Source organism: Cyrtonyx montezumae, unplaced genomic scaffold (assembly GCF_038088225.1).
Source record: "Cyrtonyx montezumae isolate F1298 unplaced genomic scaffold, pur_monq_1.0 scaffold_26, whole genome shotgun sequence".
NCBI lineage: Eukaryota > Metazoa > Chordata > Aves > Galliformes > Odontophoridae > Cyrtonyx > Cyrtonyx montezumae.
Genome location: NW_027072003.1, coordinates 4,606,209 through 4,629,577, shown reverse-complemented (window position 1 = coordinate 4,629,577; position 23,369 = coordinate 4,606,209). Strand labels below are relative to the sequence as shown.

At 52.4% G+C, this 23,369-nt stretch overlaps 2 protein-coding genes across 5 annotated transcripts in view; both read right to left on the bottom strand.

Annotated features, from left to right (window-relative positions):
- The window catches only part of LAMTOR5 (late endosomal/lysosomal adaptor, MAPK and MTOR activator 5), a 50,457-nt gene extending 27,695 nt beyond the window's left edge, over positions 1 to 22,762 (bottom strand). For both annotated transcript variants that reach the window (XM_065740499.1, XM_065740500.1), the window contains exon 1: positions 22,759 to 22,762. The gene's annotated coding sequence lies outside the window, so the exon portion shown is untranslated. The remainder of the gene's footprint in view (positions 1 to 22,758) is intronic.
- LOC136051146 (potassium voltage-gated channel subfamily A member 2) lies at positions 13,557 to 21,065 on the bottom strand. 3 transcript variants are annotated; one of them, XM_065740442.1, is made up of 3 exons: positions 20,415 to 21,065; positions 19,541 to 19,923; positions 13,557 to 18,842 (listed from the first exon to the last, which is right to left on the bottom strand). In XM_065740442.1, exon 3 carries the CDS (start codon positions 18,661 to 18,663, stop codon positions 17,164 to 17,166), a length of 1,500 nt encoding a protein of 499 aa, XP_065596514.1. In that variant the 5' UTR covers positions 18,664 to 18,842; positions 19,541 to 19,923; positions 20,415 to 21,065; the 3' UTR covers positions 13,557 to 17,163. The 3 variants fall into 3 exon arrangements, with proteins under 3 accessions (XP_065596514.1, XP_065596513.1, XP_065596515.1); XM_065740441.1 differs by having other exon boundaries at positions 20,419 to 21,065; XM_065740443.1 differs by having other exon boundaries at positions 20,643 to 21,065.
- Positions 22,763 to 23,369: the final 607 nt, after the last annotated feature.

The window sequence follows — 23,369 nt, the reverse complement described above, 5'->3', positions numbered from 1 at the left end:
TCACGTCACAGCAGCTCCCAGCCACCAAAATCCAGCTATTCTGTATCAGTAATGGGAAACTCTCAGCACCGCCTCTGACCTGAGCACACATCTCTTCCTCCCTGGGGAGAGCAACATCTCACTGCCACCCACCACGGAGGACAAAGCAGTCTCCATCTCCAGCCCTTAGCAAACCCCCACATCCCTTTTCCCCGCGGAGGGGACATTGCTGGGCTGTTTTGTGCTGACCAAAGGCTGAGGAGTCAGAAGCATAGGGAAAAGATTCACCCACCTTATCTCTACTGCTGGACCTGAGCAGGGAGGTCGACATGGCTATCATTTTCTTGGGAAATTTTGGAACCTCTGGAAGCAAAGGAGGAGGAGGAGGAGGTTTCTTCTCAGAAAATCATGAGACGTAGCTGGAAAAATCAAAGACTGTAGGGGTGAAAATAGGTTGGTAAAGCAATCGGTGGCACTGTGAACGGAGGAGGGATGGAGGAGCATAGGGGAAATGGAGTCACACTGTGCAGCCTTAAAACCCCACCTGAGGAAAGCTTATAAATGGGGAAACTGAGGCACAGAGCTGCAAGGAGCTGGGAGATCAGCCCCTTGCAGAGAACAAGGAAGGTGCAGGTCTGCTCCCTCCACCCCTCTTCCAACACACGGGCAGCAAAGGGGGGGAGCAGCTGCCCACTGGGGTCACTGCTGCTACCATCAGTCAGCTCCCAGCGTGCAGAGAGAAGGCAGCAAATACCTCCTACTGCCTCCCAGTGCTGGAGAAGTGACAAAAATACATACGTATATCTATATTAGTCTTGCAAGGGGAAAAACAAGGTGGCTTCAGCTTCATTACATCAGCAAAGCCCACCCTCAGCCCCCGAACTGCTGTGGGTCAGGCTCTCATGGGTCGCTTCATTGGAGATCCATACCTCCCCGGCTCAGCCTCTTGAGTTTGGATGGTTTTTGGGCTTCGCTCTCTTTTTAGCGAAGGATCCACCAGTGCTGAGTGCTGCTGGCACTTTGCGTGGTTTTAGCCCTTCCTAAAAGGGGAACTCGTGCCCCTACTGGAGGAGCTTCAGAGGAAAGCGAAGAGAAACGGACCAATATCTCTCCCAGTCGGAATGAAATCCAACAGTGCCCCTCTCTGGGGGATGGGAATACAGCAGCTTAGTCCGGGACGTTTCCTTTTTGCTGTAGGACTCTCCTCTCAGGATGGAGAGAATGTCTTTTCTCTTCCAGCACACATATAGGGAGGTGAAAGAGAAGGCAAGCCCATCCATTTCATGTAGGTACAACTACACAGGGACAGGTATTCAGGCAGCTTGCTATATCTCACCATACATCCTGAGAAATCCCCCAGACCTGTTTCCTGTTCGTGAATGAGGCACTGAGGATTTGAGCTGTTTAAAAACCTGCCTTGGATCATCAGCAGGGATGCTCCTGGAAGCTGAGAGGTGTAAGCACCCTCTGCAAAACTTACTTCCCCTGAAAATTAAATGGAAAAAATAGGGAAGGGAAACACACAGCACCACCACACAGTCCCTTGGGCAAATTGTTATGCCGTGGATGCTCTCAGGTGCTCATCTGTTTACTCCAATGGCCTTTAAACCTCACAACCTTCCTGGCATGTACTATTAGAAATAGACATTTGATGGCTCTTTAGGGGTTGCTTTCCCACTGCAGACCCAAAAGATCCCCCCAGTCCTCCTCCAGCTCTCCTCCTCACCACCAGTAGCAACCTGCCACAAAACAAGTCTGCAAAACTAACCAGTGGGAAGCAGAACGAGCCCCAGACCCCCCCCACTTCCCACCCAGATAAGGATAGCTTTCCCCCCTCCACTGTCCTCACCCCCCAGAGCATCCCTAGCTGCAACCCAGAGCCCACCCCAAGCTGCTTTCCCTCTGCCCAAGCTCCTTTTCAAGCCTCAGGCAGGTGGAGCTGCTCACCAGATTATTGGCCTTGTTTCTCGGGTGCCTAAACAACCCACAGTCTTCAAACCTCGTGAAGCTCTCGGTTGGGTTTTCCTGCTGCTTGGGAGCAGAGTGCTGGCTGGGCTGAAAAAATGGGCAGGGAATGGGGAGCAAAAAGCAACGATGTGGAGCACCTGTGGTGCTGGATATTCTGTTAGAGCCCAGCTCCGGCTCTCTATGTCCTACTAAGGGTGAAAGTGAGAAGTGCTAGAGCTCTGTCTCCATCTCTGTGCTCTTCCATGAGCAGCCAGGGTTGGCAATGGGATCCTGGGGGAGCTGAGCCCCTGTTTGCCCCCAAGATGTGCTCCATATCAGCAGGCTGCTGGCACACAGAGCCTGAGGAGGAGCTGATGTGGGGGTGCCAGAGCCTGGCCAGGGGGGGTTGGTGCCCATTGAAATCCCACCTCCTTCTGGGGCTGCCTCCAGTTTGGACACACGGGCAGGGATGGGCCTGGCTGCAGTGAGAAAGGAGAAATAACAACTGCTGTTTTGGGGCCAGCAATGACTAATTCTCCTCTGGGAACAAAGAGATAATTATGGGTCTTTCCCAAGCAAGGGATATCCCTTAATTATGAGGCTGGGTAAGCCCTCGGTGTAACCTGAATTTTCTCTTCTGCTCCCATCAGCTCCTCATTTCCCCACCTGTTAAATAGAAAAGATCTTTTTCACACCCCACAATCCTGCCCTCGCTGGGATACCTCTGTGGGATTCGCTATGCAAAACCACTTCAGCACTTCCCTGATTACAGCTGAATAGCAGCATAGGAGTGAGGCTGATCCCTGGAACACTGCAGAGTGGCTGTGGCAGGCTTGGGGAAACTGAGGCACGGACGCCCTGCTGCTGGCACAGGGGTCAGTGGGGCTGTGGGAGATGACCCCAATGCCGAAGGGATGAGAACATAGCAGGGAGGAGGAACCCCCTACACTGCAGCTCCTTGGCTGCCTTTCCCCTTGTGCTGCTCTGCCAAAGACTCACAGTTTTCGTGGGGAGATGGAAGCTGTGGAGCCCAAGTTTGATTTTTGCTCTCACTGAGGATGGAGAAGGCAACTGAGCTGCAATTCAAACAGCCCCACAGCAGCTGCGAAGAGCTGCAGACAGATAAAATGCAACAGCCTGGAAAGCCAGAGAGGGCTGAATCCTCCTGCAGTGCAAATCAGCGTAGCCAAGGGCCAGGGATGTCCTGCCCTTTGCAAGCTGCTGCAGCTGGCATGGCTCACTGGCCAAGCATGCCCCTGCCTTGCTTGGTTATCAGCTTTGCAAATTACGATGTTTTGCAAACACAGCTCCTTCCAGAGCAGACAAAGAGATTGGCATCATCCTGCCCATTCCCATCTGCAGCCCTGGATGGGATATTCCCTTCTGGGGGACATCCGGACCCAGCAGCTCTGGGGGTTGGGGACAGGGACAGGCAGGCCAAAGGGGATTTTCCAACTCTCACAATTGAGATTTTTGCCTCAAAGTAATCCTTTTGAGATGTGCAAGGGGAAAAATGCATCTTGCACAGTGCCAGCTCCCTCTCCCCATGCCCCACTCGTGGGCTCACCCCAAGACCCCCTTTCCCTCCTCATTTCCTGCAGCACTTTGCTCAGCACATCCCCTCCCAGGCAGAGGAATCCTCTCTGCAAAATCTGAATGCGTGGCCAAGATAAAAGCGAGGCCGTGAATAATTCATGTCTCAATCTTTTTTACCACCGTGTGCTGTAAATATTTAAATAGCACCGAGATGTCTAGAGCTGAACTTTGGGAGGGTGAAGGGGAGCCTGCAGAGAGCTGCCATGAGGTGGGAAGGGGACAGGAGGGGATGTTTCCTTGGGTCTGTGTGCATCGGGCACAAGGGAGCCCTGGGGAAAAAATGGGTTTATATAAGATAGCAAATATCCAAGCCTTTATGTGCACCCACAAAAGGGCAGTTCAGAAAAGGAGAGAGGGTGTTTTTTGGGATAAAACTCACAAATGGCACTGTTCAGCTTCCAGTGCTTTCCTCCCCCTCCCCTCCTCTGCTGTCCCCAGGCTCAAAACCTCAGAATTTCACTTGAATTCATAATGGCCAGAAAATCAACAAGGAAATCTCTGCTCCAGCTTGCAGCTCCCTACACTCCACCTGGAAAACAAGAAAACAACATCTGGCACTGAAATAACACACAACCCTGTGCCATCTCCAGGCTTCCCATGCGTGGAAGTGGGGTACAGCTTCGTGGGGGTGTTTGGGGTGAGGGTCCATACGTCTAACTGGGAGCATTGTAGGAAGCAGGGATGCTCTCATCAACCAAACCCCTTCCAGTTTACTTTATTTGCAGAGCAGCTCTTCCCTGAAGCCGACTCATACCCGATCACCTCCTCACCCTTCAGTAGTTTGCAGCCGTTCCCATACCTGTGGGTACGGCAGCTTTGCAAGAGTGGTTTCAAATGCACCGAGTGCCCTTCGTTCTTGAACTTCTCCCTGCACTTAGGAGGGGGTGCATGTGCTGCAAGACTCACATCTGGCCACAGATCCCCGTCATCGTTCTTTTGAGACGACTCTGGGGTTGGAAACAGCTCTCCCCTCTTTGGGTGCAATTTGGGGGTTGTTTTGCCTCTCTAGAATCAGAGTTTGGGACAGCAGGAGAACTGCAATTTGAAGACTGGAACAAGTGTTGCTCTGAGCCGAGTGGTTCTCTTCACAGCTGCCTTTTACATGACTTTTCCCAACCAAGGTAACATCTGGAGGCTTCTTCCCCTAGAAAAAGTGACATTTCATTTTACAGATTCCCGACGGGATGCTTTGAAAACTTCAAATCTTTTCCCTCATCCCCCATTCCCAAGCCAAGACATTAATCAAAGCAATACGTTTTCCACAAGTATGAAAACAGAAGAGAAAAAAGAAAAGGCATTCAGTAAATGAGTCATCATTTTTCAGTGGGGAAAAAAAAAAGCCATTTCCCCAGGCTCCCTGCTCAGGAATGGCTCTGATCTCCACACCATCCTCTGTGGCCAAAGCAGCTGCCTGCTCCTGGCCAGATGCTGATGTCTGGGTGTAGGTGCACGTTGAGCTTATCTGGGTATGGTTTCTTCCTTCCTCTGAGGCGGGGATCCAGATCTGCAAGATCCTTGCCATCGCTGGCTCTATTTGTTTTATTGCAGCCATACCCACTCATTTTGGAGCCCGCAGAGGGCAAGGAGAACATGCAGAGGAACTGACTGCCAGCCTCCAGGTCAGCCCTCCATTGCTTTACCAACTTCTGGAACTGAAGTGATGGGGATATATCCCAAAACCCCACAGCTGATGGGGGATCCCAATGAGCTAGGGGTACGGGCAGGAGGTGGAGGAGGATGGGGCCCACAGGGTGCTGGGTGCTGCCACTAGGGTGGTCCCAGGTGGCTCCAGAAAAAGAGAGAAGGAGGCAAAAGGGACGGCAGGATCCAGCCCTGATCAATTTGCTGCAGAAGGCCGCGGGAAGGCTGGCAGGTTCGCTCTGTACTGAGTGGTTTATAGATTTTCTCTAAATAGGAGTCTGCAGCTGCATCACAGCAAGGAGGGTGCAAACGTGGTGTGGGGGGTGGGAGCTGTGGGCTGGGAGCTCTCCTGACATGTGAGCAGATAGGGATCGATGGGGGCACACCCCAACATCCCCCCCCCTTAACACCTGCAATAAAATCAGGTGGTGCATAGACACAAAGCAGGGATCCATTGCAGTGCAGGGTGATCCCCAATGGGTCATCCACCCTTCCACTGCCTCCTCTTTACACCTCCTCAGGGCTCTGCTTACACCATAAGGGACCCCATGGGGAAATAGGGAGGGAAAAAGGTGAAGGGGAGGTCTTTCTGGTGCTTTAATACTTGCCTTCATCCCATGGGGAACTGTGTGCTGGTCCTATCTAGAAAGCATGGGAAAATATTCCATTTGAGCCAAAAAACGGTTGCAGGTGAGAGGCCTGGAGAAGGAGGGAAGTGACTAATCAATCTGCACATCATTTATTTATGAACATGGCAGTTGCAAGCGTGAGCTGAACGGCTGAAGGCAGCAGCCAGCTGCAGGCTTTGCAGGAAGGTTTTGGAGGAAGGATGGACAACTGAGGTAAGAGCTTTCAGAAGCAAGGCTTATTTGGAGGGTCCAATCAAGAGGAAGAAGGACCATGTGAGACTTCTTGTCCCTCCTGAGAGCACTGAAAATCTCCCCATCCTTCCTAAAGCTTTTATGAAATAAGCAGGATGTCACTAAAAAGAAGTAGCTTTGCTCCAGGGTGAGATCATCCCCAGGACATGCTGAGAAGGACATTCCTTGCTCCGAGATGTTTGGCTTTATCCTGACCTCCCTGCAGATGCTTCATCAGCCCCCACGCAGTCCCTTTTGATCCACTGTTGGGTGTGAAAGTCCTCTTGCAGGGAGAAATGGAGGAGAGGACGCAGCATCCTGGCTTGGGCATGTGTAGCCATGAGGCCATGTCCACAGGAACAGCCTTCACCCAAAATTAGGAGAACTCACCTTCACTCACACCATCAGCAGCAGAACATCACCCTCAGCGAAGCCAAGCAAGCAGGACCAGGATGAGGGCCAGGATTTCTAGTGTTTTAAGGTCCATTAACTGGTCGTGTAAGGCTTGAGCCTCATCAGGCATAAAATTGGAGTAAATCCAGGGACATGTGCTGGGTCAGGGCACAGAGTGGTGGCAGAGGGGTGCCACGGGCTGCAGGTGCAGCTGGGGTTGGAGCAGCTCAACAGCACAGGGAGCAGTGTGCTGAGTGCCACCAGGCTCTATTGGCCCCTGTGTGGCCATGGGGCCCTGGGGATCCTCTCACATTACCACTGCAGCGAGGGAGGGGATGGCTCCTGCCTGGTGTGGGGTGAGGTGGCACCTATGGGGTCCTGCATTCCACCACCTTGTCTCCTGAGGGGATTTATCCCTGGATGAGATCTCTAGGAGGTTCTCATCGGGTCTTGTTTCCAAGGGCACCACCACGTTCAGCAGAGAGGGCCTCCTCTACACCACTCATTAATTCCTCCTTCTACCTTCAGGCCAGAAGAGGCATGCCTTACAAGAACACGTTTCCCTGCACAAATCAAAGCCATTCCATCCCATGCAACCCCTCACTGCCAGGTTTTACTAAGGGGATTTCAGGCAGTGGTGCCCTGTAAATCTGAGCCCTATCCCTTACCCCATGAGCAGCTCTCTACGTTCATCTCAGCTTGTTTCTTCAGCTCCTTTCATCACCAATGCAGAAAAATGGCTTCTTCTAAGGCATGCCTTTTCTAGCCCCGAGGCACATGGCTAAATTAAGCTGAATGAATCACGAGGAGGAGTTTCTTTTTCTCTCTGATGACCATAGCAGTGCTCCTGACCCTGAGAGCAAATGGAGATGTCCTCCTAGGGATGCCTGCGTAGGATGAGAGCCCTGGCAGGGAGCAGCTCAGTGGGGTGGGGGCTGGGGCTCATGGCTCTTGAGCCCCAGTGTGGTGACAAATCCCAGCTCCCAGTCATAAGATCACGGCCTCGTGTTGTCACAGAGTGAGGGTCATTGGAGCTGGAGGGAGGGAGGGAGCAGGATGAGGACAGGGATCGATAGGGCGGTCATGTTCCTGCGCATCAGCAGCCGCTCGCAATACATTTAATGCGATAAAAAACATTCCCCCAATTTTCTATTTATGGCAAATGAATGTCTAATCCTCGAGCTGCGATGCTGCAGCTTTGTGCTGAGCCAACAGTTCTGCTGCTGCTGGTGGGGAGGAGAGGACGAAGCAGTGGGAGCTGTGCCCACACCACGCAGGAACCAGGGGAGGGGACAAGCAGCAAACCCTGCTCCTCCATCAGAGCGTCCTGGTACCATTCTGTTCATCCTACACAGCACCAAAGTATTGCAGGTGCTGCTTTCAAAGATGCCTTTGCTTCTCTTCCTGGCGCTGTTTGGGGGGAGGGCCTCTATTTTTCAAGTGACAGCTCCCACTGTGGCCAGCATGGCAAAATCCCACCTGAGATACACTGGAGCCTCTGTGTTATTTTCCTCTGCAGCATCATCACACAGGCTGAACCAAGGCAAGGAGGATGGGACTTAATGGATGCATTTGTGTGTGGTTTTTCCATCGGGTGCATCCTTGCATGTGTCCCATGATGGAGGAGCAGAAGGTCTGCACTTGCCAGCAAACTCTGGGATGTTTCCCAGTGCCAAAGGAACCAAATGACAAAAGCAGCCTCCACTGCCTCACCCCACCATGCTGCAGGAAACCAAAGAATGAGCTCCAAGTGCAGGCACCAGTACTGGCACTCATGGAAATGCACAACGGGTAAACAGCTTTGGGTTTCCCATCAGTCTGTTGTGTTTATTGCAGGTGGAATGAGACTGCTGGGGGGAGGGGGGTTCCCAGAGGAGTTAGTTATTTATGGAAAAGGGTCCCAGCCCGGGGCTGTGCTGTGCCTGCAGCTCCCAGGGACTGAACAATAAATAAATGCCACGAGGGAGGTTGGGAGCTGAGCAGGGAAGTCCCTGCCCTGCGACCAGAACTGTGCTAAGAGCTTCTGCACAAGCCCGGGCTCCTCCGCTGAAATCAAGGCAGACCTTGGAGACATCTGAATCTCTTCTTTCGTAAAGCACTTTAGAGCTACTAATGAAAAGCACTCTGTAAGAGCCACATAATACCATCATCAGAATAAGAATAGTTGCTATCAGTGCCTGCCGCTTGCCAGTCTTACTGGATGCCACGAAACGATGCGCCGCTATACCAAACACTCAACTCCTCGTTTCATCTCTAAGGTTGTCAGGGCATTTTAGTCACTGAAAACATGTAAAAACATTTATGAATAAAGCTCTTTGGGCTGCCTGGGGGTGAGCAGCAAGCATGCTGGGCTCACCTGAGCCATTCCCTGCTGCATCCATATGGGATAAGGAGACTGGGGGGGGACCTCAGCATCACCCCAAGGTCCTGCCAGGGATGACTTAGGAATTAAGTCTGTCCATTCGGCTGATCCTTTTGTAAACTCAAGCCATATGGGGCTGGATCTGCTGTTGCCTCCTTCTAAACCTCAGAAGTTTATTATCCCTGGAGCCAAAGCTGTGAGATAAAAATGCTATTTCTGCCCAGGATTTCCTCAGCTGCCTCAGAGCATTCGCAGCCACTTTTGAGTTATTAACGCTCACATGTGAAGAAGTGTGTTCCTTCTGCAGAGATTTGCCTTTAATTAGCCAAGGATAAAAGGACAGTGGAAGACAACCCCGCTCCAGGTCAGGAAAGGCTAGGCTTTCAAACAGTGCTCAGTTGGCAGTTTTTGCCAGGCAGGGAGCAGATGCCTGGCAGAAGATGTTTGTGCTGCTTCCTTTGCCCGCCCCCACCTTCATCTCTCTCTGGGTTGAACGTGTCCTTGGGTCTGATCCTGCCCATGGTCTGTGCAGGAGTGTAAGGCAGCAGATGTGGCTGACCTTGGCTCTCCAGCTCCTCCAGGCTGTTCTGCTCTCTCCAGGAGCCGGGTTAAAGCAGTGGCAAAGCTGCCTCCAGCCCTGGGGTCTCGCTGCAAATCCTTCTGCTGTGCCTGGGGTCCCAGAGCTCTGTGAGTCACAAACCAACAGCCACCCAAAAACTCACAGTGCAGCATCGTGGGGTCGGGGCGTGGGTCAATCCCATCTCCCATGCTCCCTGGGGCTGAGGGATCTCTCATCCTGCTTTGCCCCAACGGCAGCAATGCACAGAGAGCAGGGTGGGGGCTGCTTTGGTCCATCTCCCAGGCACTGCAGACCCACCTTCTCCCACTCTTACACCTTAGGATTAAAAGCACAGCCTCTTTCCCTGTGGTTCTTTTTGCACTTCCCCAGCACAGAGGGACACGTGACAATGCCACATCCTCAGCAGTTGGGCTGAGAGCTGCAGCTGGGTGCTGCCTTCTCTATGAAACCAGGGTAGCTCTGAAGCAAGGGGCAAATATTTGGGCAGCTCTGGTTTCAAGTCTGCTGTTCCTTGCATCACTCATTACCTTGCACTGTGGACCCAGGGCCGCACAAGTCTCAGAAGTGAATGTGCAAAAGAGATTTGTGGTTCTTTAGTGCACCCAGATACTGCTTTCATGGAGAAAACAGCCCGCAGGCACTGCCTGCAGCTCCCCTTCTCCTGCCCTGTACCTCGTGCTGGGGTGTGGATGAGAGCTGCTCCCAGGAATAGGCTTTTCAACACCCATCACAAATGCATAGGAGGGAGACGAAGGAGCAAGAGCAAGTGGGAAGGAGAAAGAAGGACCTGGCCTGATTTCCAGTGCTGCAGGATAAATGTGCATCTCGAGCTCCAAACCTTTGTCTGGAGGTTACCTAAAGATAGGCTGCGGGGGCCCCTCTTCACACACCCACATCTTGCAGATTTTGCACCCAGCAGCTCAGCAAAGGCCACCTGGAACACGAGGCACTGCAGCAGTGATGGTGTCACTCTGCACCAGCTCGTGCTCCAGCACTGCACATCAGTACCCGCCCAGCAATTCCTGATGGACATGACCATCACTGGACAGCATCCCATTTCCTCTTCCCCTCTTTCCAACCTTTCCACTTCCGTTGGTGTTTTATTAAAGGCCTTTCTGCAGCCCCACTCTAGGAGTAGCTCTCAGGTTCCCAGCACATGCTTGGCCAAATGGAAGCAGGGCAGCTAAAAATCCCTGCTCATCCCTGGGGTGCATGCAATGGGCTGTAATGGGGTTTTAGCAACCCGAGCTTCCCAGGGCAAGCAGCAGTGGACAAGAAGAGTGACCCGTTGGCACACGGGTCATTTCCTTCCTTGATGTCACCAAGCAAGATTTCAAGGGCTTGAGACTCCGAAGAGGAGAAAGCAAAGGCACATGGTGGGGTCCTCCCCAGAACAAAGAGCATCTCCATGCTGCTGCCTTGAAACATCTCTTTAATTCATGAGCTGGAGCAGATCCGGGAGGTGGAGAAGCAACGCTCAGTAAAAGAAGTGCAGGAAAGTAGGTCGGGTAGCACCAGGGGGATCGCTTCCATCAGTCGTGTGGGTCCTCCACCCCTCTTAGAAATGCTTCAAAAGCCCAAGCAGGATGCTGCACTCCCCGACATCATCAGCATCCCCTGTGCACGGGCAGGGTGCTGCAGCATGCCTGCAGACCAGCAGTTTAAAATAATTGCTGCATCCGCCTCACCGCCTCCTCCTGCCATCCCTGCAGAGCGCTGCGCAGAGCAGACGCTGCTGCAACCCCCTCGTACCAAGAGCTCTTTGGATATTTATGAGGCCAGGATCAGCCAGCTTGAGACAGGAGCAGAGAGCTGGGCTTTGTTGGGCTCAGAAATGGCCCAGATTCTCTCATTTCCTACTACATGAGTTCCTCTTTCCAGTGATGCATTTGCTGTGCCCCAACACTGAGCTCAGCTTTGCAATTTGCAGGTCTGGAGCTGTGTTATGGGCATGGAGCAGGACAGGATGTCCCCTGGGTGGCAGAAGGGACCCCAGCTGTAAGCCCAGCTTTGCACCTCCAGGGACAGGGACCTGAGGGCACTGAGGCTCTTTGGGCCTTCGGGGAGCTATTCCAGGAAGGCTGCAAGGGTTGAAAGTAGCACCAATGCCACTGGTTAAGTGTGTCTGGGCAGCATGGATAAATGTAAGCACGCTCCTGAGGCTGCCCTTGGGTTATTGCTCCTCTGTGAGTATATCCAAGACCATGGAGGCTGCTTGAGGTGGGAAGCAGTGTGGGAAAGCCTGGGTCCCGAGCTCCAACTTGTTGCTGGCTCCTCTGGGTTTGCTGCCAAATCTGTCTTATCCCTTGGATTTGCTAGCTAAAAACGTGGCCATGCTGTGGGTAGGATGCATTTTAGAGACTGGGCCGTCACCATGGCAAGGAGAAAAAATGTTTCCCCGATATGTAGAAGTGAAAAATAGCAAATCTCTGCCTGCAGAACCCACAGTGTCACCAGTGGAGTTGGGAGAGTCCCAGTGAGATGTGAGAGGAGGGAAAACTCTGACCTGAAACTGGGTTGGTTTGGGGCTGCGCGGGGACACCTGAGCCCAGCCTGGGGACCTGAGTACTGAGAACTCACCCAAACCCTTCAGGGAGAGAACCTGCAAGTTTGGGATGAAACATTTGCATTTCAGTCCCTGCTCCAGTCTCCCTTTGCTGGAGGTTTGCTAAAAGCCCAAAGCACAGTGCCAACCCCCAGCTCAGCTCCATCCATGGGTCTTTACCCCACAGTGATTTTTCCATCATAGAATATCCAGAGTTAGAAGGGTCCCGTAAGGACCATGCAGTCCAACTCCTGGCTCCAGCACAGGAGGGAATATCCTTCATTTCTCACACAACAATAACCCAGCCTACCCAAAATATATCTGCTTGTCTTTTCCCTCCCTCCGCAGAACAGATACAAAAATAGCTCCTCAATAATATACATATTTATTTCCTCTTAATTAGTGTCGATATTTACAAAATCTGTGATACTCTGTGAAGAATAAATTATATACACTCATGATAAACCAGACAGCAAATGCTCATTTGGAATATGTATGTACACAGATCTGTATACCTATATACAATGGTCGGCCCTATTGACGTGGGTGCCCCACCCCAGGGACACCCCTGTGCCATCAATGAGAGCAGGAACGTCTATACACACTGTGCAATTCAGATACAGCTGGTGTCTACGTTTTTGTCTAGCAAACGCATGGTTAAATGACTTGAAATTCCCACGAGTCCTCCTCTACCAGTTTATAGGCCTCTCTCCATTCCTGGTCCCATTTCTCCCGTAACCATGGCAACACAAGGTTCGGCTCCAGCATCGGTAGGATGAGTCCTTCTTGGATTTCCTCTTCCTATCGATGCACTCAGATCAGGCACCACGCACGGCTTCGATCCAACGCCCGTTTTTCCCTTGTGCTTCCAGCAACAATTAGGAGGTGACATTGGAGGACAATAGTGCAGTCTCAAGCAGTGAGGGAGCAAGTGCAAACAGATAATTACAGTCTTATACACGACAGAAGAGTTAAAAAAAATAAAAACAGAACCTAAAACCAAACAAGCATGTCCAGGCCTAGAGCAACCAGGGTGTGTGACACACACAGGACCCTTGGGACATCACCTGATGTCCAGCAGCTCCTCCAAGCCAAACATCCCACCAACAAGGAATGAGGGAGAGGGATTTTCTTCCCTCCGTGTGCGGTGTGGACCAGGGGCAGCCAGATCCATCACTTCATGGAGAGCCCAAGACCATGGGGGTGGGGATGGGCACAAGAACCCTCGGGGCTCCCAGAGTGGGACAGCAGCTGGACCCTGATGGCAGGGACAAGGCAATGTGCTGGGTGCTGCCATGGGCATGAAGAGGGAGCTGTAGACTTTTTTTGGATGCAAACCCAAGTGATTTGGAGCTGGATACTCCTCTCTTCACCTCCCAGCCCTGCAGCATGCTGACCAAAGAGAATGCTGATTGCTGACCACATAAACCACTGAGATCCCACATGGACACACACCCCAAGGAAAGCACACCTCAGTCCTGGGGCTTAAAATCTCAGCACGATTCAAAGGAACTGAAACCCAACCATTACCACCAAACCCAACAAAGTCACCAGCACAGTCCAGCAAACCTCTTTCTCTTCTGGTTGGCTTTGCCTACACCACCTCTAATATACCAGCAATGGACCCATAGTGAGGATTTGGGTTTCCACCTCTGAGGCTGAATGCAGATCTCCTTCACTTGGGCCCCTCTTTAGGGGTCGTGCAAACCCAGAAAGACCATAAGATTTTGGCAGCAATTTCAACCCTGACCCAGGGATTATCTGATAACAAAGCAAGGTCCTTCCTGAAATACCTCCTCCTCCTCTGTCTTTTTCTCTCCTTCTGTGTATTTATACACAAATATGCCCGTATTTATACACCCACGTGCTACAGTCACATAACACCAACCTAGAGATCCTTTTCTTGGTATAGCTCAGTATTCAGATTTATAGGACTTCAACACAACATGAAGCTGCAGAGACCGGTTTTCCTGAAAAAACTCATCAGCCCATATTGATAATTTTCTCCCATCATCCCTAAAGCACTCAGCACTCAGCCAAGACAAGAGCCTCCCCTCACCGCCCTTAGCAGCTATTGCAGAGGATGCTGAAGGGCTGATGGGTTGCTCACAGGGTTAGACACTTGTTGGCTGATAGAAAACAGCTATCATCACCACTTCCCATCTCCAAAACCATAGCACAAAGGGCAAAACTTAGGATTACAGGTGCTACCTCCTCTGGGTACCACCAGACACAGAGCAGAGAGTGTTGGTTCTCCATCCCACCTATGGCCAATAGCTCCATGAGAGGAGGGAAGGGGACCCAATGGCTGCATTATGGCATTCTCCATCTGAGCCACTTCACATCCCAATTCTGTACCCACTGAAGCTGAGGGGAGCTTGGGATGCTCAGCATCTTTGCGGAGGCCCGGAGGCTCTCAAACCAAATTCCTCAAGAAAAAAAGAAAGAAAGAAAAAAATCACAGTCTCCTCCTGAAAACTGGTTCAAGATCACATCAGTGAGTCAGAAGCAAAGCTCAAAATAGCACTAGAGCTCCGACCTGCAGGCACAAATCCCATTAAAAGCTATAGGGGAACCATTTCTCTGTGCGCGGGAGAAATCCAGACTTCTGCTTCGTGCAGCCTGCTGGGTGGCTTCTGACCCCCACAGACCTTTCCTGCCCCAAAAATCCCCGTCTGAACACACATCTGGTTGTTCTCTGCTCCAAAAACAAGCTGCCAGGGCCAGCACAGAGATGCCTTCCTTCCAGGGCTGTTTTTCCCCATTAGCATTTGGCTGGGTGAGTGCACAAGGTGCAGGATCCATCCATGGCCAGAGATGCCAGGAGGTGAATGGCCTGAAGCTCGCAGGACGTAAGCAATCAGGCTCTTTGCAAAGTCAGCATCCTCCCAAATCACCAATAACAGCCCACCCCGGGCACTGGTGCTTTCCTGCACAGCAAGGATGGGATCATCCCAGGGCTTGGGTACCCATGGATGGGGAGTAGCATCCCCACAGGTGTGCAGAGAGCTGGATCAATGGAGGCTGGGCAGCCACCTGGGGATTACACCCTTGCCATCCCACTCTTCAGAAAGAGATTTATTGCTTTCGGTTGCGTTGATTCTCGTGGTGTGTGTGGCAGGTGTTGGTGAGTTTCAGAGGTGCCCATTTCAGAGCAGCAGCAGCAAAGAGGAGGAGAGGGTTCCCAATGCAATGACATGAGATTTTGGGCAGGCACCCAACCCCGCGTGGTGCTCAGCACCCTGGGTGATTAGAGCTAGGTCTGAATCAATCTCTTATTAAAGGTGAGCGATCCCACCTGGCTGAGTGGGGTCACGTCAGCACGAGGGATGGATCCAGCCCCAAGCAGCATTTTGAACCATTGCTGTAGAATACGCTAGCACCAATTGTTGTATTGTTGTGAATATTGTTTTCCCCTGGGAGGCCAGGAAGGTCCAGCTGACCGTGATGCCTCACTCTGCCATGGGCTTCCCTCCTGCACCTGCACTCAGCAGCGGAGTGCTGACTGTGCCCAAATTCAGCCCCAATTCACCCCGACTAGAGGGGCTGCTAAATGCCTTCACCTGGGGCTTTGCTCAGACACGAGCTCACGGGGGTTTGTGTCCCTGTCCCCCAGCTCAGCCCATCCCAGGCTGAGATAGCAAAGGGGGAAAGACAAGGAAGTCTAAGTGGGATGGGCAAAGCAGATGAGACCCCAGAACAGACAGCTCCAGCTCTCCCCAAATAATACCAGAGATGGAGAAGAAGCAGGGATGATCCTGAGGTGTCCACGTCCCAACACAGCCCTCAAATAGACCCCGGGAGAAGGCAGAGCAAAAGCAATGTCTTGGAAGCACAAGCTTGGATCCAGTCCACCGCACAGGAATAAACCAACAGCCTTAGGGCTTGACATGATTGAAAAGGGGTTTTCCAGCCCAAAACACACCCCAGGACAGGTCATGTCCGTGGCCCCCTGAGCCAAGAAGCCCCGAGGCTCTGAGCACTCACATTAGCTGAGAATTTGGCCCTATAGTCGCTCTCTAAATATCCATACACACACATGCAATAATTGTATGGGAAACGGCTGAGAACTGCTGACCAAACAAGTCCAGGGATCCTATACCTGCCATTCCACCTGCTCCTCCAGCCCTGCCCGATCAGCTGTGCTTTCTGCTCCTGACACCCAGATTAATGACTAATTACTCGCCCCATAATGAGCGCAGGTGTTTAACTTTCAGATCACCTTCCATGGAGCTGGCTCTTGGGGCTGGGTGCTCGGGCACTCAGGCTTTGCCTCGTTATCTATTGAGCTGTTGTCAGCACATCCCATCCCATTTCTAAACCTATTACAGACATCTTAGCTTCCACAAATCTCCTCCGAGCCACTGGAGAATCTATAAACACTATAAACATGAATACTGTATATTCTACTAAGAAAATATATATTTGTGTGTGTATTAAATATTCAGATTCATGCAACAGATACCCATGCAGCTGTACTGTATTACTGGTTAAATTTCACTGCAGTATAAATATATTGTAGGCCACAGCATAGTTGCTCCAGTTTCATATATAGATATAAAAAAAAAGATGCTTTTTTTCCCAACTCATTTTCAATGTGTCAGTGGAGGTGTCTTTGGTGATCCTGGAAAGAGTGGTGGATGGAATCGTCATCTGGATAAATCAATAAAATCCAAGCGTTTGATTTGTTTACTCGTCCCTCCCGGTGCCTAGCATAGAAAAACTTAAGACTTAATAAATAATGTGCCGCCAGACTAATTATCCCTCCCCTGGGCCTCTCACTGGCATACTGCAGTGGCTGAAACTATTGCAGCATGCAGCATTTTCCGTTATGAAACGCGAGCCGGGGCGATGCGTTCGCGCTTGGCACAGCCGAGGTGGAAACCTGAGCCCTCCAACAAGCAGACCAGCCCTGCCCGACCTTCCCCAGCCCCGAGTTGGTGGCCCAGCTCTGGGGATGGGGCCGTGGCAGAGAGCATCCCTGCATCCCTGCTATGGCACGGGGGCTCGGATTGCTCCGCACCTTTGGGAACCAGCGAGCCTGGGATGGGAGGAGGGAAACAAAATGGTTTGGTTTTGTTTGCACGTTATTCAGTGTGGAAATCAAAGGGTCACTTAAGAGTCACTTACACAGCTATTGCTTCCCATGCAGAACCAAATATACACCGTAGAAAATACTGTGTTAGCTACAATGCAGAGCAGCACTCAATATCTGCAATTGTTCCACTTCAGCTTTAAATACGGTACTAGGTTTTAGCGACTAGACATCGGTTAGCATTTTGGTGATATTCACATAGTTTGTGTTAGCTAGGGTGCAATTGGCTGTCTTCAAGTTCTCCTCCCTAAAATCCTCATTGCTATTGTTTACACCTTCCTGAATCTCCATATAATCAGACTTACTAATGGTAGAGGCACTTCTGCTTTTCTTTAGGTCAGGGGAAGAGGGGATCTTTGGGCAGCTGGTTACTTGCAAATATTGAGCCTGCTCCTCTCCCTCCGTCTCCCGGTGGTAGAAGTAGTTGAAGTTAGACACTATGACGGGCACGGGTAAGGCAATGGTTAATACGCCAGCGATGGCACACAGAGACCCCACGATTTTCCCCCCGATGGTGGTGGGGACCATGTCTCCGTAGCCAACAGTCGTCATGGAAACCACGGCCCACCAGAAGGCGTCGGGAATGCTCGGGAACTGGGACTCGCTCTCGTCGGCCTCGGCGAAGTAGACAGCGCTGGAGAAGAGGATGACGCCGATGAAGAGGAAAAATATCAAGAGGCCCAGCTCCCGCATGCTGGCCTTGAGAGTCTGCCCCAGGATCTGCAGCCCCTTGGAGTGCCGGGACAGCTTGAAGATCCGGAAGACCCGCACCAAGCGGATGACCCGGAGGATGGCCAAGGACATGGCTTGCTGGCCTTGCTGGCCATCCTCCGGCTTCTCAGCCAGCTCTGTCCCTAAGGTGATGAAGTAGGGAATGATGGCTACGATGTCTATTATGTTCATGATGTTGGTAAAAAATCCAGCCTTGCTGGGACAGGCGAAAAACCTCACCAAGAACTCGAAGGAGAACCAGATGATGCAAAGCGTCTCCACGATGAAGAAGGGGTCTGTGAAAGAGGTTGACTGCTGGTACCCCATGCTGCTGTTGGAGTAGGGAGGGTGGCTCAGCCCGCTGCCGTGCATGTCTTCATTCTCATCCCGAAAAATGGGCAACGTTTCCAGGCAAAAGCTCACGATGGAGATCAAAATCACCATGACAGAGACAATAGCTATAATCCTGGCAGGGCCCGAGCTCTCGGGGTACTCAAAGAGCAACCAGACTTGTCTCTGAAACTCATTCTCCGGCAGCGGTCTCTCTTCTTCTTTGATGTAGCCTTCGTCCTCCCGAAACATCTCCATCGCTTCTTCCCCCAGTTCATAGAAACGGATCTCCTCTGAGAAGATGTCCAAGGGCACGTTAACCGGCCTCCGCAACCTCCCTCCAGATTGGTAGTAGTACAAAATCGCATCGAAGCTCGGTCTGTTCCGGTCGAAGAAATACTCATTCCGGAGTGGGTCGAAATATCTCATTCTCTTTTTAGGATCCCCAAGCAAAGTCTCCGGAAACTGAGCCAACGTCTTGAGCTGGGTCTCAAAGCGCAGCCCTGAGATGTTAATGACCACTCTCTCGCAGCATTCATGGTCGGTCTCGGGGTTGTACGTGTCCTGTGGGTGACCGGGAAGAGCTGCAGCCTCGTCTGCAGGATCTCCAGTAGCAACTGTCATATTGGGGTTGTAAGGAAATCCTTATGCTAAACTCTTCCGAGCGCCCGGTGGTGGGATCGGACTCAGGGCAAGGCTACTATCCTGCAGAAGGACAGGTACGTAGGTGTGGAAGAGTCTCATGAAAAGGCGAAGGGATGATAAAATAGGAGAAAATAAAAAAGGAAAGAAAATTGCCCCTGCTGAGAAAGAGAGAGATGAAGTAAAGTTGGGGGGAGGAGAGCGGCTCCCTGCGCTACCATGTCTACCGCCTTCCTCTGGGGGGTTAATCTGCCTTCTCTGGGACAGAGTTGAAAACTCCTATCTAAACCCATTAGGCAGAAGAGAGAGAACACCTGAGGAACCTTCATCTATTCACAGCCAGCACGGGAAAACCGGCACTGGCAAAACAGAACAGTTTTGCTCTTTTTTTTTTAAGCTAAAAATAAAAATTCAAAATTGAAAAAAAAAACAAAAACAAAAACAAAAAAAGCCCAACAACCAAGAACAGGAAGGGGGAAGGGAAGAGAAAGGAAGAAAAACCCCATCCAGCCCTACAGCAGTGAGGGGACCCGTGGGGCAGCGCGGGCTCGGCTCATTTCCAGGCATGCAGCTAAGGGTTAACATTCAACCGTGCATAGATTATTCTACAGCAGGCAATCCGGCACGACCCTCCAGGTAACCCTAACGGCTCTGCTTTAACTTCGGCACCGTCCCCATCCTCCTGCCCTGGCCGTAGGGCCGCGGGTGCCGTGCTGCCCGCCCCGAGCCGGGCTCTGCTGCCTGAATTTGGGTGCAAGCTGCCCGCGGACCGCTGCAGTCCCCCTCCTCGACCGCTGGTGTCCCGGCTGCTCTCATTCTCTGCAAAGCGCCATGGCACACAGAAAACAAATCACATTACCTGGAGAAGCCAAATCTTAGTGTCTCTTAGTAAGACCGATTATCTGACCCTGGGGAAATCCTAGAGAGGAATACAGGCTTCCAAGATCCCCATAATTTCCTCTCTCTTCAAAGTTAAAAATAATGGTGAGTCATCGTAGAAAAAGGAGAAGGGACATAAAAGGGGCGAGATTCCCAGATGGTGGAAGTCGGATCTTGGAATGGTTTGGACTGGAGAGAGAGAGAGAGAGAAAGAGACAGAGGGACAGAGTCCTCCCGGAGCTGTTGCAGGTCCGCACTTCAGGGCAGAGCAGCGTCTGTCTGATGCCTCCGGTACGGCGGGGGGAAGGTGCTAAGCTCAGCAAAACCCGATGTCCCCGGTGTCCTCGGGAGGTGTGGCATCGCCTGGAAAAAACAGCGAGAAGGTACAAAGCTGCCGGGGGCTTGGAGGCAGCATCCGCACAACCCCTCTTCCTCCGGGCAGCTCGGCTTCCCCTCCGCCGCCCGTTTTCCCGACGCCTCGCTAACCTGCGCTGCAACACGAGCCGAGGGGAGGGAGGAAAAAAAACACAACCTCGTCCCCCTCCGCTCCGCTCCGCTCCGGGCGGTGGGGCCGGACCGATGGCAGCGAGGGGAGGAGGCGGCGGGCGGAGGGGGAGCGCCGCAGCCCCCGGCACCGCGATGCTCTGCGGCGCCGCACCGAGAGCCCCAGGGACGGCGGTCCCTATGGCACCGCGCTGCCCCCGCTCGGAGGGGCTCCGGTTTCATCGGTGAGATGAAGCGCAGCTCGGGGTCCCCTTCTCCGAGCTCCCCTCCGAGCATCCCCGGCCGCGAGACCCGCGCGACCCGCACCCACCCTCCCCATCCTCCCCAGAGCCAACCCCCGTCCGACCCACCCACCCCCCCGTGGGAATTCCACTCCGGTGGGGCTACAGTTCTCAGGGGGACGCTGGGGGGGCTCCAATCCCTGCATCAGCCTCCCTGCTGCTCCGTGAGATCGCCCCACAACGCCCCGCGGGATGCTCGAGCCGGAGTGGTCCATCCAAACTCTCCTTTTCCCCCCTTTCTTTTCTTTTTTTTTTTTTGCCCTCCCAAAGGAAAAAAAAAATAATAATTCCTCTAACCTCCCTTCTTCGGCTCCAACTCGACTTGTCTACTTTGAGCCAGGATTACAGAACCGGGGAGGGGAGGCAGGTGGAAAATAACCCCGCAGTCTGAGCCTCCTCGGGAAAGATTTCAGCCTCCTGCAGGCCATGAATGCCCGTTGGTTCCTCTCTTCATCACCTCAGGTGCGGATATTGCTGCAGATCCCTCTTTTCTTGGAAATTTCCCCTTCCCGTGCAACCCTCCTCTCCCTTCTCCTTATGCACTAGAAAAAATAGTACAACCCTGACAAGGCTTGCAGCATCCAACGGCTTCGCTTAACCCTTTTCTACCAGGCCCAGAGGAGAGGAGGTCGCATTTGTCCCAGTTTTTCTCCTTTTCCTGCATTTTCTCCCTGCAGACCCACTCCGGAGCTCTGTAGGGTTTGACCTTCCCTGGCTCCTCCAAACATCACAGCAGAATGCCACAACCACCAGCTATGTGCTGCAGCCACAACGTGAGCCCCTTCCCCCCTCCCCCCCAAATCAACCAACCTTGATGACTTTTTAAAACATACATTTTTTCTGCTGCCCCGAAACTCCCTCCTCCCTGCCCCAAACACCCCAGGTTTGCTCGTTATTTAACATGTTGATTTAGCATGAGGTCTGGGCTCCTCTCTCCGAGCCCAAACCCAGGCGGTGATGCTGGTGCTGATCTGAGACGGCTATGGCATCATCTGAGTTGACATCACAGATTCCAGCACTTGTTTTCTGCTACTTTCTCCCCACCGCATGCTGTCCTGCTCAGAGGCAAACACCCCCTCCCACCCCCACCCCCTGGGAGCATCTCTGGGCTCCGTTCATGCAAATCTGGCGGCTGCAGGGGCAGGGAGGAGGCGAAGGAGATCAGCCACAAGACCCCAGCTTGTCACTGCATGCACGAGGCAGGCTCGCTGCAGGCACGAGCCATGGCCGTCTGTCAGAGCGCTGAGATTTCGGGCAGCAGAGAACCTCGAGGACAAGGTCGAGGCGTTTGCTTTCCCTTTTGCAACCGAAAACAAAAAAACCCAAACGCCAAGCCTCCATTTCACAGCTTGTGGCAAGCCGCTATTTCAGCAGAGACAGCAGGGAGGAAGCGGGGAAGGGGGGGGGAAGACGAGGGAGGGGGGAGAAAAAGGCTCCAACTTACAATTGGCTCTGCAGTCAGGCATGCAGCGAATGCACAAGCAGCCTCGCTCTGCTCCACTGGCAGCACCCTCACCTGCACCGCTGGCCCCGAAACTCGCCCCAGGCTCCCAGGAGCAAAGCTCCGAAGGCAACAGAGCTTCTCAATGAATATGCATAAGATTAATATGAGCATCTCTCCCCCCCCCCCTCCCCCCGATCCCTCCCTCCTCCCAAGCAAGAGACCTAGATTTCAACCACTGGGAAATAATCATATCCCTGGATGCGCGATGCTGCTGCTCTGAGCGCGCAGCTCTGAGTGTGCCACGTTCTGTGTTGTAGCCTGGATCTGCCTGGGGAGATCTGGGGTTGCTGCAGCTCTGCACGGCTTTGGGGGAGGCAATGGGGTAGGATCAGGCTCCTGTGGGCCACGATGCCAATGGTTGGGGTGAGGATGCAGTGCTGCCCCAAAGGCTCCAGCACAGCTGCTTGCACCAGCATCTTGTGGGGGATATAAAGTGGGGTGAACAGTGCACTCACACCGGGAAAACTCATCCCCCTATTCTCTTCTCCAGCACCCCTAGAGCAGTAATTTTATATCAGCTTGCATTTACAGACCTCCTCCCTGCACACGGAGGCATCTCCTCTCCCCAAAGGGGGGGCACACAACAAACCTAGCACACAAGGCTCTGCCTCAGTCTTGGACAACTCTGCTATTACCATCCAAGGAGAGCACTGGGGCAGCCACGAGGACCGCAGGGTGCCCAGCAACCAGCAAACACAAGCACAGGAGGAGGTGATGGAAACATTTCAGTTCCCATATGCAGCAGTCAGACCGCGAGGTGCTGCTGGTGCTGGAGGTGATCTCATGGCTCACCCCGGAACCCCAATAAAATCAGTGCTGAGGGCAATGCCCTGGGAACTGTGGGGCCATGGGGGGGATAACCCATATTTCCTGAGCCTCAGACACATCCCAGAGCTGAACATGAATTTCTAACTCCGCGGCAAAACGAGGAACCCTTCGCTCCCTGTCACAAGCAGATCTTACACACATGGGTTTCTGCATGGTGTGCTTTACGCTGGGTGTGAGGATACTTGGGAAGAGCATTACATTTTTGCCTGCGTTGTTTCAGCCTTTTCTGAGATGGATCTCCCATAGCAGGGTGGGCAGAATCCAGAAAACAATTCACCCAAGGCTGAAACTTAAGCAGTGTGTAGAAACTGAGGCTGAGCGATTCAAGCAGAGCTGAATTTATCCGTTGCTGCTCCCACTGCTGCCTTGCCAAGGCTTTGCACAACCAGTGTGGGGTTTTCCACATCAGCAGAACCATCTCCTTACAAAGAGCTCCGATCCTGTGTGCAGCAAACGGAGGAAACCTCTCTGAATTGAGTGATGCTCTCTGATTTACTATCCTAATTGTGGAGCTATTATTACCATGTGTACGTCTGCACCCGCCTCCCTCCACCACGCTGACAACTCGAGATGTAACTCAGCGCTTCGGGGAACGCAGCGAGTCAATACACTGCACCTACTTGTCTGATTTATATGTATGTCAGTGGCTGACACCTTTGCATTAATACTGTCACTAAAAAAAATACATATTC